Here is a 14665-nt window from a genome sequence, read left to right as displayed (position 1 = left end):
TTTTTTTTTTTTTTTTTTTTTTTTATTTTTTTTTTTTTTTTTTTTTTTTTTTCTTACTCTGGTCGTTAGTCAGAAACTCCTGACGTTCTACAGGCTTTGACTTTCTCTCTCTCTCTCTTGCTCCCCCCCCCTCCCTCTTTCCATAAAATACCCTTTTCTTCCCTTAAACTGTTTCCCCATTCTCTTCGAGCAACTCAAAACCCCAAACCCCAATGAAGTTTTACTTCAAAATTGATCTGGACCACTCATCCCCCATCTGTTAGGGGCGTAGTTTTCAAGTGGTTCCGCGACCCCATCACCATCCCTTATACTCTCTTCCAACCTGCAATGGGCTATACGAAAATAACTGCAATCCCTGCTTAGACCCTCTTCTGGCTACCCTTCCTTTCAGACTTCGTCCCTCGGCAAGAGTTGAGACCGAAGCACGGATTCAAACTGGACCAGAGAGACTTACGTATGACCGTACTCTGACAGACCTAAGTTCCCAAACAATTTCTTTTTTTTTTTTTTTTTTCCGTCCCCTAGAGTTCCTTGCCATGACGTCACGCACGCACAACCCTCTCTCTCTCATCCAGCTCATTCGAATCTCGCGCCTCGACTTCCTCGAGCTTCGTCAATTTCTTCCGGAGGAAGTGGGAGGGTGTGCCTATCACAAAACGTCAGTGTCGCCTCATAGAGTTTTGTAATTTTCATGAAAAAAGAATTTTCACATTTTCACATTTTCACTCCCCCTGCGATCTCCAATTACAGAACTGCCGGTGTATGTTTTTGAAATTCTGGGCAAAAGCCTCAACTTCGCGCAGCCATCGTCCACTTGGTTCGTTCGAATTTCGAAAGAGCATTTGTATTTGTTTCCGTGGATGTATTAAAAAAAAAAGAAAAAAAAAAAAGAAGGAACGAGCCACGTTGAGGAAAGTTTAATTAAGCTCGGTTCGCTTGCGATTCACACAGGGGTCGCTGCTGCTGCCGTCCGCGCCGAAGTCCTTTATATGCAATGACGATGGTAACGCCGGACCTAGAATAGCTGCTGGGACAAATCAATATCCGGCTGATAACGTTTCTCGATTTCGTTGAAAACTATTTCACTTGAAATAACCTACGTCGGTTTCCCCTCTTTCTCCCTCTCTCTCTCTTTCTCTCTCTGACGCATAGCTTCCCTTCAGCAAGGTAGACACACGCTTCTGATCAAATAAATTAACTTTCTCTCTCTCTTTCTATCATCTATTTTCTATCCTCATCTAACGTCACGAGACGAACACTCGTTCGCCAAATAGATCAAATTTCGTTGTTGCAGCTGCAGCCGCGTACGATTCTGGCCAACGATTGCAGTTTACAAATGGCCGCACCCTTCGTCTCATTAAATCCTACGGCCCTGGGGCTCCTGCGAGTCTCCCGCAATGTACAGTACCAACAAGGCAAATGTGGAGGAGGCGCCTTTGGATGCAGTTCCCTTCGGTTAAACTGCAATAGTCAAGTGCACGTTTGATAGTTGGACTTTCTGGCGACTCGAAGAGTTTGCGATTACCTTAAGAGTCTTACTTAACGAGCTCTCGTTATTTAATACATCAATCAGATCCATGTTATTCGGTAGGGTGACAGTGATTTTGAAATTATTAATTTCTCTTATCTCTTGTCAACTGATTGATTTCTCTATACGCGTATCAGGTACTTGTGTATCTCGATTCCTTATTAGCAAGGTAGTTGACAGTACCACCCTTATTCGCTGGCTCATTCATAGAGTATATATAGAGTATATCTATAGAGTATGTTTTCTATCACCTGTGTTATCTCCTCTAGATGGTAAATTAGCTTCTCCAGCGAAGATGCTTTCAATAGTCTTCGATTTCGTCTTTATCCCCTCGGAGTAACGTGAATCTCAAGGACTACCAAGAGCTTTTCGTTTCAATTTCTATGGGGGGAGGCTTGAGGATTTTTCTTTACTCCTTCGATACCGATAATCAAACGCCGAAGTAGCTACAAATCCTGCAGGCTTGAAATTCCATATACGTATACATGGACGAGTGTAGAATCTTGGAAAAAATTTGGAGAATCCGATTGGCAAGGGATGCGAAAATATTTATAAGGGTGTAAGAAATCAAGGTGGAACTTTTTATGGTAAAGATACGTACATCCAATAAAGGGTGTATTGCTATCAGAAGTATCAGCCGAACGGCAGTAGGATTCTCTCTGAGGGAAATTTCTTTTTATAACGTTCGATAGAATTCCCTCCTCCCGGTCCTGGAGATAAAATCGAATTACGAATTTCTCAATATGAAACTCACCAAGGATTTTATCCCTGATAACAAAATTTCTTATTTGACAGCTCTCGAGGCTCGGGCGATTTAATCATCGCGCGATATCAAATCACATCTGGAAGACTGTTTCGATATCCTGAAGCCGATCGAAGCATCGAACGACCATTGAAATTAAAGATAAATAAATGTTTTCTCATAAGATACCTAATCTCTATATTTATCTTTTAGGTTAACGAAACGAGAACATTTTCATCGGCCATAACAAACCGGCATTGTCCGAGATAACGAAGAGAGGAAAAATATAGAGCAGCGCGGAGCAAGAAATCCCCCGAGCGAATATTGCCACAGATAATTAAGCAGCCTAATAGAGAAACACGACGTTAAGTACGCACCGTGGAAAAAGAAGAGAGAGAGAGAGAGAGAAGAAAATAAAGAAGATAAAGAAACAGTCGCTATCGAGAGCCACCGAGTCATAATTAACCTAGAGAAATAAACGTTTTGCCCGATTTCCCTCCGGGATCTTTGGCCGAACCAGAATACGCGAGTGGAATGAGAGAAAGAAGGGAGGAAATGAGAAAATAAAAGAAACGGGATAGCATTAAGGATAACTCACGTGTCAGCCCGTTGGTATAGTGTTCTTTCACGGGTGAATGCGAACTCACAGGTGCGAGCGAGGATAAATATCTTTAAGGGATGACAGGCTGGGCCAAGGAATTAATCTTATTCCTTTTATGGGTTACGTCATATTTTTCGGCTCACTGTTTCACGTAAATTATGTTTACTCGGTGGCGACACGCCTGAACTCCCTCTGCGCCCCCCGTCATCCCTTAAAGACAAGCCCCCGTATCTTGAGCTAACCGACTAAGGACTCTTGTATTTATTACGTAACAGGGTGTACCGTACCGGGTCAATCGGCCCAAAGGCACCGGCTCAAGATAACGCACCCTTATGATTTTTATAGTAAAATCACGTTCGGCTGGTGCATTTGGGGTATATGTAGGTTACGAAATGGGGAACGTGATTCCTCGAGAAGGAATAGGGGTAGGAAGTAGATAGGGCGGATGGTAGGCGGTGGTGCTGGGAGTCAAGAAGATCCTTTGCAAGGTACAGTGTCCTCGTGGTATGTCTGGTGTCGTTGGTAGGAGAAAGATACTTGAGGGGGATCTTGCGCCTGGCGAGGGCTGGGGGGTGGGATTAGAAAAGAGAAAGAGAAAGAAAAATGTACAGGCAGAAAGATAAGAGCGATAAGAGGATATGCTAAATGTCGTACAGCTCTTCGTTCCCTATATCGACGGGCTCGTACCACGTGGTTTTATGATAAGGAAAAATTTCAAAACAACCCCTATTATGGTACCTTCTTCATCGACCTGTCCTCGGGAACTCCCAGATTCGATTAGGGGTTGCTCCCATTTCATTTGCCATCGTAAAGGGAAGCTGTAAAGAAATCACTTTAAAAAGCCCGTAACACGCGTGAGGTGCAGTTCCAAGGTACTTTTTGTTCAACCCTTGGGTAAGTATTGAGAGTGGTTGGGATTTTGGAAAATTTTTGAATTCTTATTCAAACTCCTCGTCGATGCTGATGGTACGATTTAGTTGTATTCTGGGAAATTGAAGGATTTTTTTTTTAAATCCATATTAATGAGCATTTTTATAGGGGTTGTGTAGACGGCGGGATGGGCTGGCGTGGGGTTGGGTTATTATCTTACATGGGTTTACAGCTTTTTTTTTGGAATTTTTACGAATATCAAAATGAACGGAGGACTTTATGACTTTATCTGGGTTTTGAGTATTATACGTCGATCGTTTGGTGTAGTATGAGTTTCATACGTTATTATAGTGAATAGCTTCTGGAAGACAGTTTACTTCGGAATTGTTTATGACTGTCTTTTACAATCCCTTTTGCCGTCTCTTTGCGGTCGTTTGTGACTTTAAGCGTAAACAAGTTTAAGTTGCAATAAACGAACGGGCTTTAATGTTCTTGCCAATGCACAGATCCGATTACGTTTTATCAGTGTTTACGCGATTCTGCATGCTGTACACGTTTTATCCATGGAAGCTTTCGCACGCTGAAATTTTGTTGCTTTAAAACGCTCTTGGAATACTGCGAAAATTGAAAGCGTGCCTCTGGCGAGCCATTAAGGTAATCGACGTGTCTGATAATTAGTTATTTCATTAAAGGGGATCGTCGCAAAGTGTAATTTATAAAATTATCCTTAAACGATGGCTCGCGTTTTTTTTTTTTTTTTTTTTTTCTTTTTTTTTTTTTCTTTTTTTCATGTAGGAATAAACTCTTTTTTTGCATAATCGAACCAAAAGAACTAAAGAATAAATGAGAACGAAGCACTTTGGGTTTTACAAAATATCGGTCGCTTGAAAGTTGCCGAATCCAGAGCGGCAGTCGATGTGTTAAGGAATTTGAAGAAAATTGAGAAAAATATTTCAATTCTATAAGAAATTTTTTTTTTTTTTTTTTTCATGTTGCGTTAACCCTGTGCTACCAGGCTAATTGGCAAATTCATAATTTTATTGTCCGCAATTATCCAGATATAATTGACCTGAATCCCACGAGAGGCCGTTTCATTATAGATTTCAATAAGCAAAATGAATTTCGTATCTGCTGTGGTTCTACATGGACACCTTGCAATATTAATATTAAATTTTTAGGCGAAAAATTGCCATTCATATTTACCCTCAATGTCTGTTTGCAATTTTGAAAATAAAAAATGTGTGTTTTTTTTCAGTGGGGTCTAGGCGGCGTCAATCCGATGGATAAAATGAACCCATACAGAATTCTTCTCTGGCGATGGCTGTTTCTCGTGATGATCGAATGCTACGGATACTCCGACCTGAGCAACAGCGCCGAGGAGGACAACTCGAAGCTCATACGTATCGACGGGGACGTCATCTTCGGCGGCATATTTCCCATGCACGAGCAGGTCGGTAAATCGAGGTTGATATATCGATAAATTCTGATGGACCTTTTATTTATTTACCGTAGGGTATATAGTCAGGATATAGTCGCCTCCTCTTACTGATCCCTGGAACAGCGAAGCTCCTCTAGATTCGTGGGCCACTGAATTAACACGGTCCGCCATCTTGGCGACTCTAGACGCTCAATGCACATCGAACATAGGCAAATGACTCAAGAATTTATAACTTCCATATAGCTTCCTTGGATTTGATTCATTGAAGTTTTTGAGTGTACCATACATTTTTTAAAATCAAGTACAGTCAGTGTAACAAGTAGACTCGGCTCGTATCAAAAGTAATTCACGTTATGGGAAATATCAGGAGTCAACTAACATAAGAGAGACAGAGACGTTCCTCGAGCGGCCTGAAGTAGGGCGCAGTCGATGTCAGCTTAGAAAATGCTCGAATCGCCGTACTTCCAGGATGCTGTACGATTTACGAGGATGTTTGCGAGGATGTACTTTTCCACGGGTCATTCCTCAGCGTAGCTATAGGGAAAGTTTGAGACTCAAGGCACGTAGTGCGGACTTACGAGCACCGTGAAACTTTGGCACGTATCTATCCTGGAAAAATCTTTATTTTCAAATTCTATTAAAAATCGCTGGAGCCACTTTGGATGCCTAGAAAATAATATTATCGTAGATAAGATTAAAAAGGCAAAATAACGTTCACAGGTGTCTGGCTCTATGGGACAATCGCCCTGTGGCGCTGTAAAAGAAGAAAAGGGCGTACAAAGATTGGAAGCCATGCTGTACGCTCTGGACGAGATCAACGGGGATTCAGAATTGTTACCCAACACTACACTTGGAGCGCTCATCCTGGACTCCTGTAGCAGCGAGACCTACGCCCTGGACCAAAGCATGGAATTCGTTAGGTCGTACATGAATCAGGTCAGCCCATAAACACAGAGGCATTACCCAGGCCATTTTCTGCCTCTTGGATACCGCATGGTTGCTATATATAAACTACAAGCACAAAAAGAGGCTTTTACGGGTCTCTCTATTTCAAAGACTTTTGTCTACTCAAGGAAAAATAATGAGAAATCCTTTGTTCGTTTACACTCCCCGTCTGGCTGCAAGTACAAAAGGGTTGAATCACCTTTAAGGATTTCTTTTACCTATGAAATTAAAATGAAAGTGCGTTAAGTGCAAACTCTCCAAGAGTAATGAAAAAGTAAGTTTCATTTTTTTTTCTTTCTTTTTCTTTTTTTTTTTTTTTGTAAATATTAACCAAAGCATCTCCGAAGCCTTTGAAATTCTTCGTAACCTCTGTTCCATTGTATGTCTTTTTATACTTACGTTACACAGGTTACTGGAATCTCAAGCTAATGCCACGAAGAAACGATCAGTTTCCAACGAGTATAAAACATTGGCTCGTTACTCTATGGTCACTTGTAATCTTCTTCTTCTTCTTCTTCTTCTTCTTCTTCTTCTTCGCCCTCCAGAGGCAAGTAAGCAATTTACGATATCTCTACGGGCATTAAAGAGCACAGCCTTTGAGCCTTTGAGGCTTTGGTAATGCGAAATCGATCCTGTATTCATTATTTATTCGTTGACGTTGAGTGGACGTGGATTGTGCATTTGCCAAAAAAAAGGCATATCACTCCACCATGAGTTTTCACTTATTACGTGATAATGCACGATCAAACATGGCGCCTGAACATGGATACAAAAGTTCCTTGGATACTTGATGAACTTTATTTCACAGTGAGTGACGTGGCACTTTTTTTCTTCTCTTTGATTATGGAACATCATTCCCTCACATTACCATAAGATCCATGTTTATCGTTAACCTCTGGAGTGTATCGAAAATATCTCGAAATTCTGTCGCAGCTTTTTCGCAATTTGTATCTAGTTGCTTTGAAAACTGAAAGATATAAATTTATTTTTTACACGTTGATGCCAAGACGCCTTGTTCGGTATACACCCAATGGGCATTTAGTTTCGGAAAAACCATCACGTCCTCCCTTCTTATGTCGTCAGAACACCCACGAGGTCAAGACGAGTCCGATGTCTGTACAGGGTGGGCTAATTGACACGAAAGAAAAGAAAAAGTTCGTGTAGTAGCACAACGAAAATAAAAAATGTATAAACGTCCTCGTTGCTTCACATCTCTCTATTATTTTACGAAGATTTTAATGGCCTCCCGTAAGTTCATCAAGAGCCCGAACGACCTTTCGAACCTGTTTAAGTACGTCATTCAGTCTAACCTAACCTAATCTTATCTCTCTGTATCGTCCCATAGATGTCCCCACAGTCTAGATGCATACACTATACTCGAATGCACATGTCCTAGTAATTTTACCGTCAGTTTACAGTAAACTGGATGGTTTCGTGTTGCCATGTTGGTACAGGGCTGGTAGGTGTACTGTGCTATTTAATTCAAACATTGTATACGAGACGTTATCTGCATACTCTGTATATATATACATATACACACAGGTCTATTTAAGGCCCCTTCTATATCACGCGGCTTATCTCTGCTCATCCTGGTAGGTCCGTTCGTTATGGATTTGAAACTTTGAAACTTGCCACTGTTATGTGTCATCCTATGTTCTCTACATACTGGACTTTCTGGGGGGGTAGAGTGAACAGCATCCTATATGCATTTACCCTTTAGAATTTAATATGCTATCGATTCTCCTTCATGGCATAAGTTATTGTGCTCATTTATTAGGTACAGCAGATTACATTACTCTGCAATTTTATTATGCTTCTAATCTCTTCATTTTTTTTCTTTCTAGTCTCCTTGTCTTCGGTCTTCTTTTTTGTACATCATCGTTGAACGTTCTTACTCCTTGTCACTGAAACGGTAGGAAGCACTCTGGAAGATCTAAAGCAGTCGGGAATTACTTTATTCCTGACTCAAGACTGGAAGACTAGATTTTATGAACATTATCATCATTTGATCATAATATACCTGCAGGTTAGTTTGAAGAAAATTGAATTTATCCAATCCTCCTGTACCACGGAGATTGGTATGCTTTTATTGATCAATGGTACACAACCGTAGTGGAGGTAGTCAATGTCCCAGCAAGTACAGTGGAGACATCTGTAGACTGTAGCTTAAATATAGAATTCAATGAAAAATCTAACCTAAACGTAGCTTAATCAGTTTTTTTTTTTTTTTTGTTGTTGTATAGACTGAATATATGGGGGAAAAAATTACTAAACACTGAATCATCCCTGTTGTATTTGAGGGTGATACTCGTTTTCCCTTGACGATTCTTCAGTGACCAAGATTCTTCTCTTCCCTCTGGCAAGTACTTAGGAGGCTCTTCCCCAGGGAAGAGAAGGGTGGAAAAAAACAAGGGTCGGCTCAAATCGTTCAGGATCTTAGGCGAAGGGTTGGTTTTCCCAGATGAATTCTTTCTCACTGATGAAACACTTCTGTTCTTTGAGGGGGAAGAAATTTTTGCTTACCACGTAATCCGATTGGAAACATAAGCCATTTGTGGACTATGGGGCCCGTTATATCGGCTTTTCTTTTCACAATAAATTTTTTTATCAATTTACTTTTCACCTGACGTTATCAACGAGTTCGGCAAAAAATTATCAATACCTACTGCGAAAGAGATTAGAAAGTTACAACGGCGGATTTCCAACCCTCCATCAGGAGACTCATGTTTAACCTATCGAACGATCAATTGACATTAATATGGGCAGTATTATAGGTTGTATTGAATTTTTCACTCGAATTTATACACATGTATTCTCTATGATTTTCAGTGAATGCCAGGATGACGTGTCTATGGGATTATCTGAAAGAATGAAAATTCGAAAAAGCTTATGGAACTTCGTTGCTCGGGGGATCTTTGGAATTAATGTGAAATTTCAAAAGGGTCAATATATCCTGTTGCAATATATGCCTGTTACGTTATTACGTCACCCTGAATATGATGGACAGATTGGCTAATGATCATTCATCAATATCAGCCATGTTCTGCATGCTCCACTACCCACCCTAAAATTGCGTTGTATTCATTACACATATGGGCACTCTAATTCCCGAGTCGCGCCCGGATAATTTGAAAGATTGAACGAACAAAAATATTCTGCAGACTCGGATTACTCTCGCGGAGTTGCCACGGCACGTGAAAATAACATGTCACGGAGGTCGAGATACGGTTGAGGCACAGAACGTTGAAAGGGACGCTGGGACAGGAGCACGGAATACATGAAAAATGTCCAAAAAATAGGGAAATCGCCCCAAGGCTTGAAACGAGGAACAGTCCATCCCAAGGTAAAGGCTCAAAAATATGCACGCGGCAAATTTCGATAAAATCAAAACTTTCTTCACGTAGATTTTCTTTTTTATAACTTTTAGCCATTTTTTAAAAATACATTTCATAATTTTAAACCCTTAATAATTTGTAATCAGCATTTTTTCCTTCTTCCATTAATCAGTCATTTATTATCCACGCACGTAATACATCCTCCTACCTGCAGATACATACAGGGTGTTTAAAATATAATTTCAGCTATGCAGATCCTCGTGTAACGAGGACGAAATTCAATTACAATTAGAAATCCCTTGGATTAGAGACCTATATAACACGCGCGATACATAATATATAGATAACACGTCCTCATGAAGAGGTGAGCCTTTCATCTGGCACGTTAGAGTGCGTCCTGTACCGGGATGCTGCACTCAAAAGAACCTTTTACGTGCCTGGAATCCAGAGCATTCGCTTTCGTAAGGCAAATCGAATCCCCATCCCTTCTTGAACCCTTTACCCCGGACCTTTCTCAACCCTTCTTCAATAGCCACACCCGTCTCTCTGCCACAGTTTCGAAAAAGGGAGAGAAAGATCGACGCGCGACATCTCAGCGATAGTTTCCTCTCAAAAAGCAACTTGACATTCCTCAGCATCACCAAGAGGTCCTTAATCTCCCTCTCTTTTCATCTTACGTCTTTTTCTTACTCTCTCTCATTTATCTCTTTCACATATATGCCGCGACGATTATGGCTCGATGTGTCTGCTGGACCGTAGGAGATTCTGTAAAATGGTTGTACCGGTGTATGTATATGTAAAGGATATGTGTATGCATATACAGGGTGTCCCAAAGTTACCTGACCAACGGGGTATGGCGGTGTTCCGGAGGCACCACTGATCACGAAAATGACCTTCCTTTTGTCCGGAAGGTCGTAGTTTTTAAATGGCAGCAGGTCAAAGTTGACCAATCAGAGCACCACTGATCACGAAAATGACCTTCCTTTTGTCCGGAAGGTCATAGTTTTTAAATGGGAGCAGGTCAAAGTTGACCAATCAGAACGAGGCGTCAAGAGAAACTTAGGCACCTGCGAACTCTGAGTTTTCTTCCCTCGCTTTTGTTTCTCGGTGGCTTCTTTCTTGTTTCTTGTTTCCAATAGGCATGTCTTCGGCTGACGTCATCCTGCCCGAAGCCACCGAGAAACAAAAGCGAGGGAAGAAAACTCAGAGTTCGCAGGTGCCTAAGTTTCTCTTGACGCCTCGTTCTGATTGGTCAACTTTGACCTGCTCCCATTTAAAAACTATGACCTTCCGGACAAAAGGAAGGTCATTTTCGTGATCAGTGGTGCCTCCGGAACACCGCCATACCCCGTTGGTCAGGTAACTTTGGGACACCCTGTATATGCATACACATATCCTTTACATATACATACACCGGTACAACCATTTTACAGAATCTCCTACGGTCCAGCAGACACATCGAGCCATAATCGTCGCGACGAGTTATCCAGAGTGAAACTGCCTTTAACCCCGAACAGCCGGTATTACACGATGAAAATCCAAGCGAATAATTCGACGGATATGACCAAGAAGAGAACTTCCCCAAGGAGAGTGAACTCGCGTGAACCCGGGACCGGAAATAGATATAGCCCGATCATGACGCAATTTGGTAACCCTTTAATCCTATCAGTTTAATTCAAAAAGCAGACAATCAAATCGCATCGCCCCTAAGAATTTCCACGGTTCCTCGTTTCGCCGTTCGAGCGCTCATCGATCCGCATCCGGATTCCGCCTTTCAAACTGTCGACGTAATTGCCTTTTCCGGGACGTAGAAAAGTTTCTTCGTTACCTATCCCTGCTCAACCCTTCATCCCTTCAAAATGAATTGCCCAGCCCTCAGTCTCTCGTCTTACTGCCGATAACCGTACCGAGGGTTATTTTGTCACTGAACTTTTACAAGACCTCCCGCTCGCGCTTGATGAATGGGGGTTAATGACGTCACTGGTATTCTGATATCAAACTCGGTGACAATTATAACCCTAATTAATTCAATCCGATGACATCCAGGGGGCTTGTCAACCAAGGAACGTCAGCCATGCTGAATTACTGGGGACAAGAAATAGTTTATTCGTAAAACTGTTTATCGTTTTGAGGTTATAATTTGCTGTGACGACACATGCTTTGCTTGGATTAAAAATATTTAGCAATTTTGACAGGTCGTATTCGAGTAAACTGTCGGTGAAATTTCTGTTGAGATTGTCAGTGTATTCTGTGGGCTAAATATTACTTTTTTTTTTTCATTATTAATAAAATCCCCAAGGTATACCCAGTGTCGTTTCTGTACCGGGAGTCAGTGAATAATATAACCTGTACAACCGTGAGACATTATTAATGAAGAACATGGCCGCCGTTATTCTAGCAAACACTAATTGTAAGTTCGTCCTGTATTCATTGCGCGTTGTTCTTGCCTTTGGTCAAGAAATATACACGTATGGTATTCGCAATGGTGTGTATATAAATATAAGTTAAAGGCAGCCACTTAAGGTTCCTGCTCGTAGCTAGTATTTTCTTCGAGGTTAAACAAGACCTATAGCCTCCCAGTGCACGGAATGACCCAAGGTACTTAGAACCTGAATCAACAGTACAGTAACGGCTAATGCACCGAGTGCAGGAAGTAAAGACCAGAAAGTAGTAGAAATTAATCTCCAAGTCCCTTTATAAGGGCATCCAATAAATAGTTAGTTTCCGGGTGGTAAAAATTTCAATGGTCACAATTTACACAGGGTGACTCGCGAATCTTGATTTTTTTAACCTTAAAATTATTTTACCCTGCAGACTAAATGCTAAGCTCATTTCAATTGGTACTATATTTCTGAATCGACGCGTGTATAAGCCTTGAGAGGAAATTCGTAGATTTATGAAAAATAGGAAATTCTTCCATAAACTCATTTATAATAACGTTTCTAATTGTAAGACAGCATCGAATCCTTCGCTGCTGTCTGCTTCAATGAATAGTAACAATTAATGTCGCCTTAAGTAGCAGCCTTTGAGAACACGCCATAAGGCAGACTCAGGCGGCGGAGAAACAAGATGAGAAAATGAATTGAAATCGATTCAATTAACGCGATCTTCTCCCTCAAGATGGTTTTGTCGCTCGCGACGACGAATCGACCCCCCCGCCCACCAACCCCTTACCCTCTTTTTTCTCAACCTGCAAACTTTTTCCAGGGTACGTGTACATTTCGTGAATGAGGAACCGCCTTTGTGAAATATCGAATAATAATTTGATTTTCCCATTTTTTTCTCTTATTTCGCTAGAGTGACGGAAACGGGAAATTTATTTTATTCAGGTTTTGATCCAGTGGAGGCTCCCAAGCAGGAATTTCTAGGGACAAACAAGAAAATCCACATGTTATATATATATATATATTATACAATGCACTGCACGTACAGATGCACTCTTGTCTCTGCATCTCTTCTTGGCATTTACAAGAGTAAAATGCATTATCCGAGAAAGAATCGTTACGTCATCCTTCCATATGTGTATATATATATATATAAACGTAACCTTGAAGCATACAGTGTCACCTAGAAAATTAGGTCAACGCGAGGTGAAACTCTATCGAGATAAAAGGTGCCGCTGAAAAATATAAAAGTGCATCCCTTTATAAGAAGTGCATTCGGTGCTATCTTATTTCGTAAAGGCGCCCTTGCTCTCGGCGATTCTTAAGAAGAGCGACAAAGTTCCTTCGGGAGGTCCTTGTGACTCTTGTTGGTATTTGCTAAGAGTGAAAGAGAGAGAGCTGACAGAGTAAATGTTTACGCAGTCAAGAGCAAGAAAGAAAATTAAAAAGGAAAAACTTGATAACAATAAGTGACCAACCACGTGCATTTGATCCAGTAGATGATGTATCGTGATACGTCAGAGATAAATCTTGTACGGGAATACTTTAATGCACGTACTAGTAGAGCAATTCTGACTATGATCAGACCCTGCACGTCATCCATCTATCGAATTAATCTCTAGGACTCGAGTGCGAGAATTCGATCATGGTCCATTATCGTGATGCTGGGGTGGGGCTGTCGGAGAGTACCTCCAGAGTACGTTACTCCCAAGTGTTGCATAATGAGACCCTGAGGTTCGGAGCTTCTTCCTCGTTACTGTCGAGAGCTTCCCCAGGATTCTCTTGCATCCATGACATCCCTTATTGGAAGATGCTGCGATATATATATATATATATATATATATATATATATATATATATATATATATATATATATATATATATATGTATATATATATATAGAAGACATGTATGGGGAATATTCTATATGGTGTGTATGGTTGCAGTTCGAATTTACCTTTCTTGAAAATCATACAGATTTTTCGTTTTTCTTTCATTTTTATTTATTTAATAATCCGATCGACTGCATTGACTGCACTGTTGTATCGTTTGCTTTGCTTGCTGTCACTCAAAGTATAGTTTGACGTTAATTTAACGAGGTCAACATTACGTTTGAACTTTGACCTCTTTTTTTTTATGTATGAATCATGAATTATCGGATAATCCTGTTTTGCGATAAATTTCAGTGTCTGCGATGATAAGGGGGGTTCGTGGTAGGGGGTGGGAGGTCGGAATGCGCCTTCGGGACGCGTGGTGACCTTTTAATAAAGAACATAAAAGGCAAAGAGTCAAGGAGTGAAAATCAAAATGTTTCACCGTCGGAAAAATAAATTTTCATCCCCATTTATTTTGACCTCGTCCTTCCTCATTTCTTACCACGAAAAATCTTGTCGAGCCCGTCACATCCGAGAATCGAAATTTCCGAAGCAAATTTCAATGGAGCATTTGACGGATGATTTTTCGCCGCAACTACCCCCAGTGCCGGGGGCATTACGAGAATTTGCCAGAGTTGAGGAGAGAGCAATTAGAAAAACGACCTTGGCGACTGGATAGATTTTTTGGAGGCATTGCCAAAAAAAATTTCGGAACCGTACAGTCGTGAACAATCTTTCTTTTTTACCCTCCTCGTCTCGCGGCAAAATGCTACGCTCGCTCATTTCGTATTCGCCAAGATGCCTTTTTTTGCCACTGCGAAACCACCGGGACCTGTAGGTGGGTATATACGCGACGGGAAGCGCGAAAACTTTTAACCCGTGCAAGAAGCACTTGGCAAAACGTATACTTTGAGGTCTTGTACGAAGACATTCGAGAAGGGACGGGGG

General features: G+C 41.1%; 1 protein-coding gene across 4 annotated transcripts in view; it reads left to right on the top strand.

Moving 5' to 3' along the window:
- Nucleotides 1–14665, top strand: part of LOC107267441 (metabotropic glutamate receptor 7) — a 77081-nt gene that overhangs the window by 13574 nt on the left and 48842 nt on the right. For all 4 annotated transcript variants that reach the window (XM_025084564.1, XM_015739178.2, XM_025084563.1 and 1 more), the window contains exons 2-3: nucleotides 4997–5191; nucleotides 5900–6115. In XM_025084564.1, the coding sequence (XP_024940332.1) occupies nucleotides 5021–5191; nucleotides 5900–6115 (387 nt within the window). In that variant the 5' untranslated portion in view covers nucleotides 4997–5020. The remainder of the gene's footprint in view (nucleotides 1–4996; nucleotides 5192–5899; nucleotides 6116–14665) is intronic.

Source organism: Cephus cinctus, unplaced genomic scaffold, assembly GCF_000341935.2.
Source record: "Cephus cinctus unplaced genomic scaffold, Ccin1 Ccin1_scaffold0401, whole genome shotgun sequence".
Classification (NCBI taxonomy): Eukaryota; Metazoa; Arthropoda; class Insecta; order Hymenoptera; family Cephidae; genus Cephus; species Cephus cinctus.
This window is presented reverse-complemented; position numbering and strand designations above follow the sequence as displayed.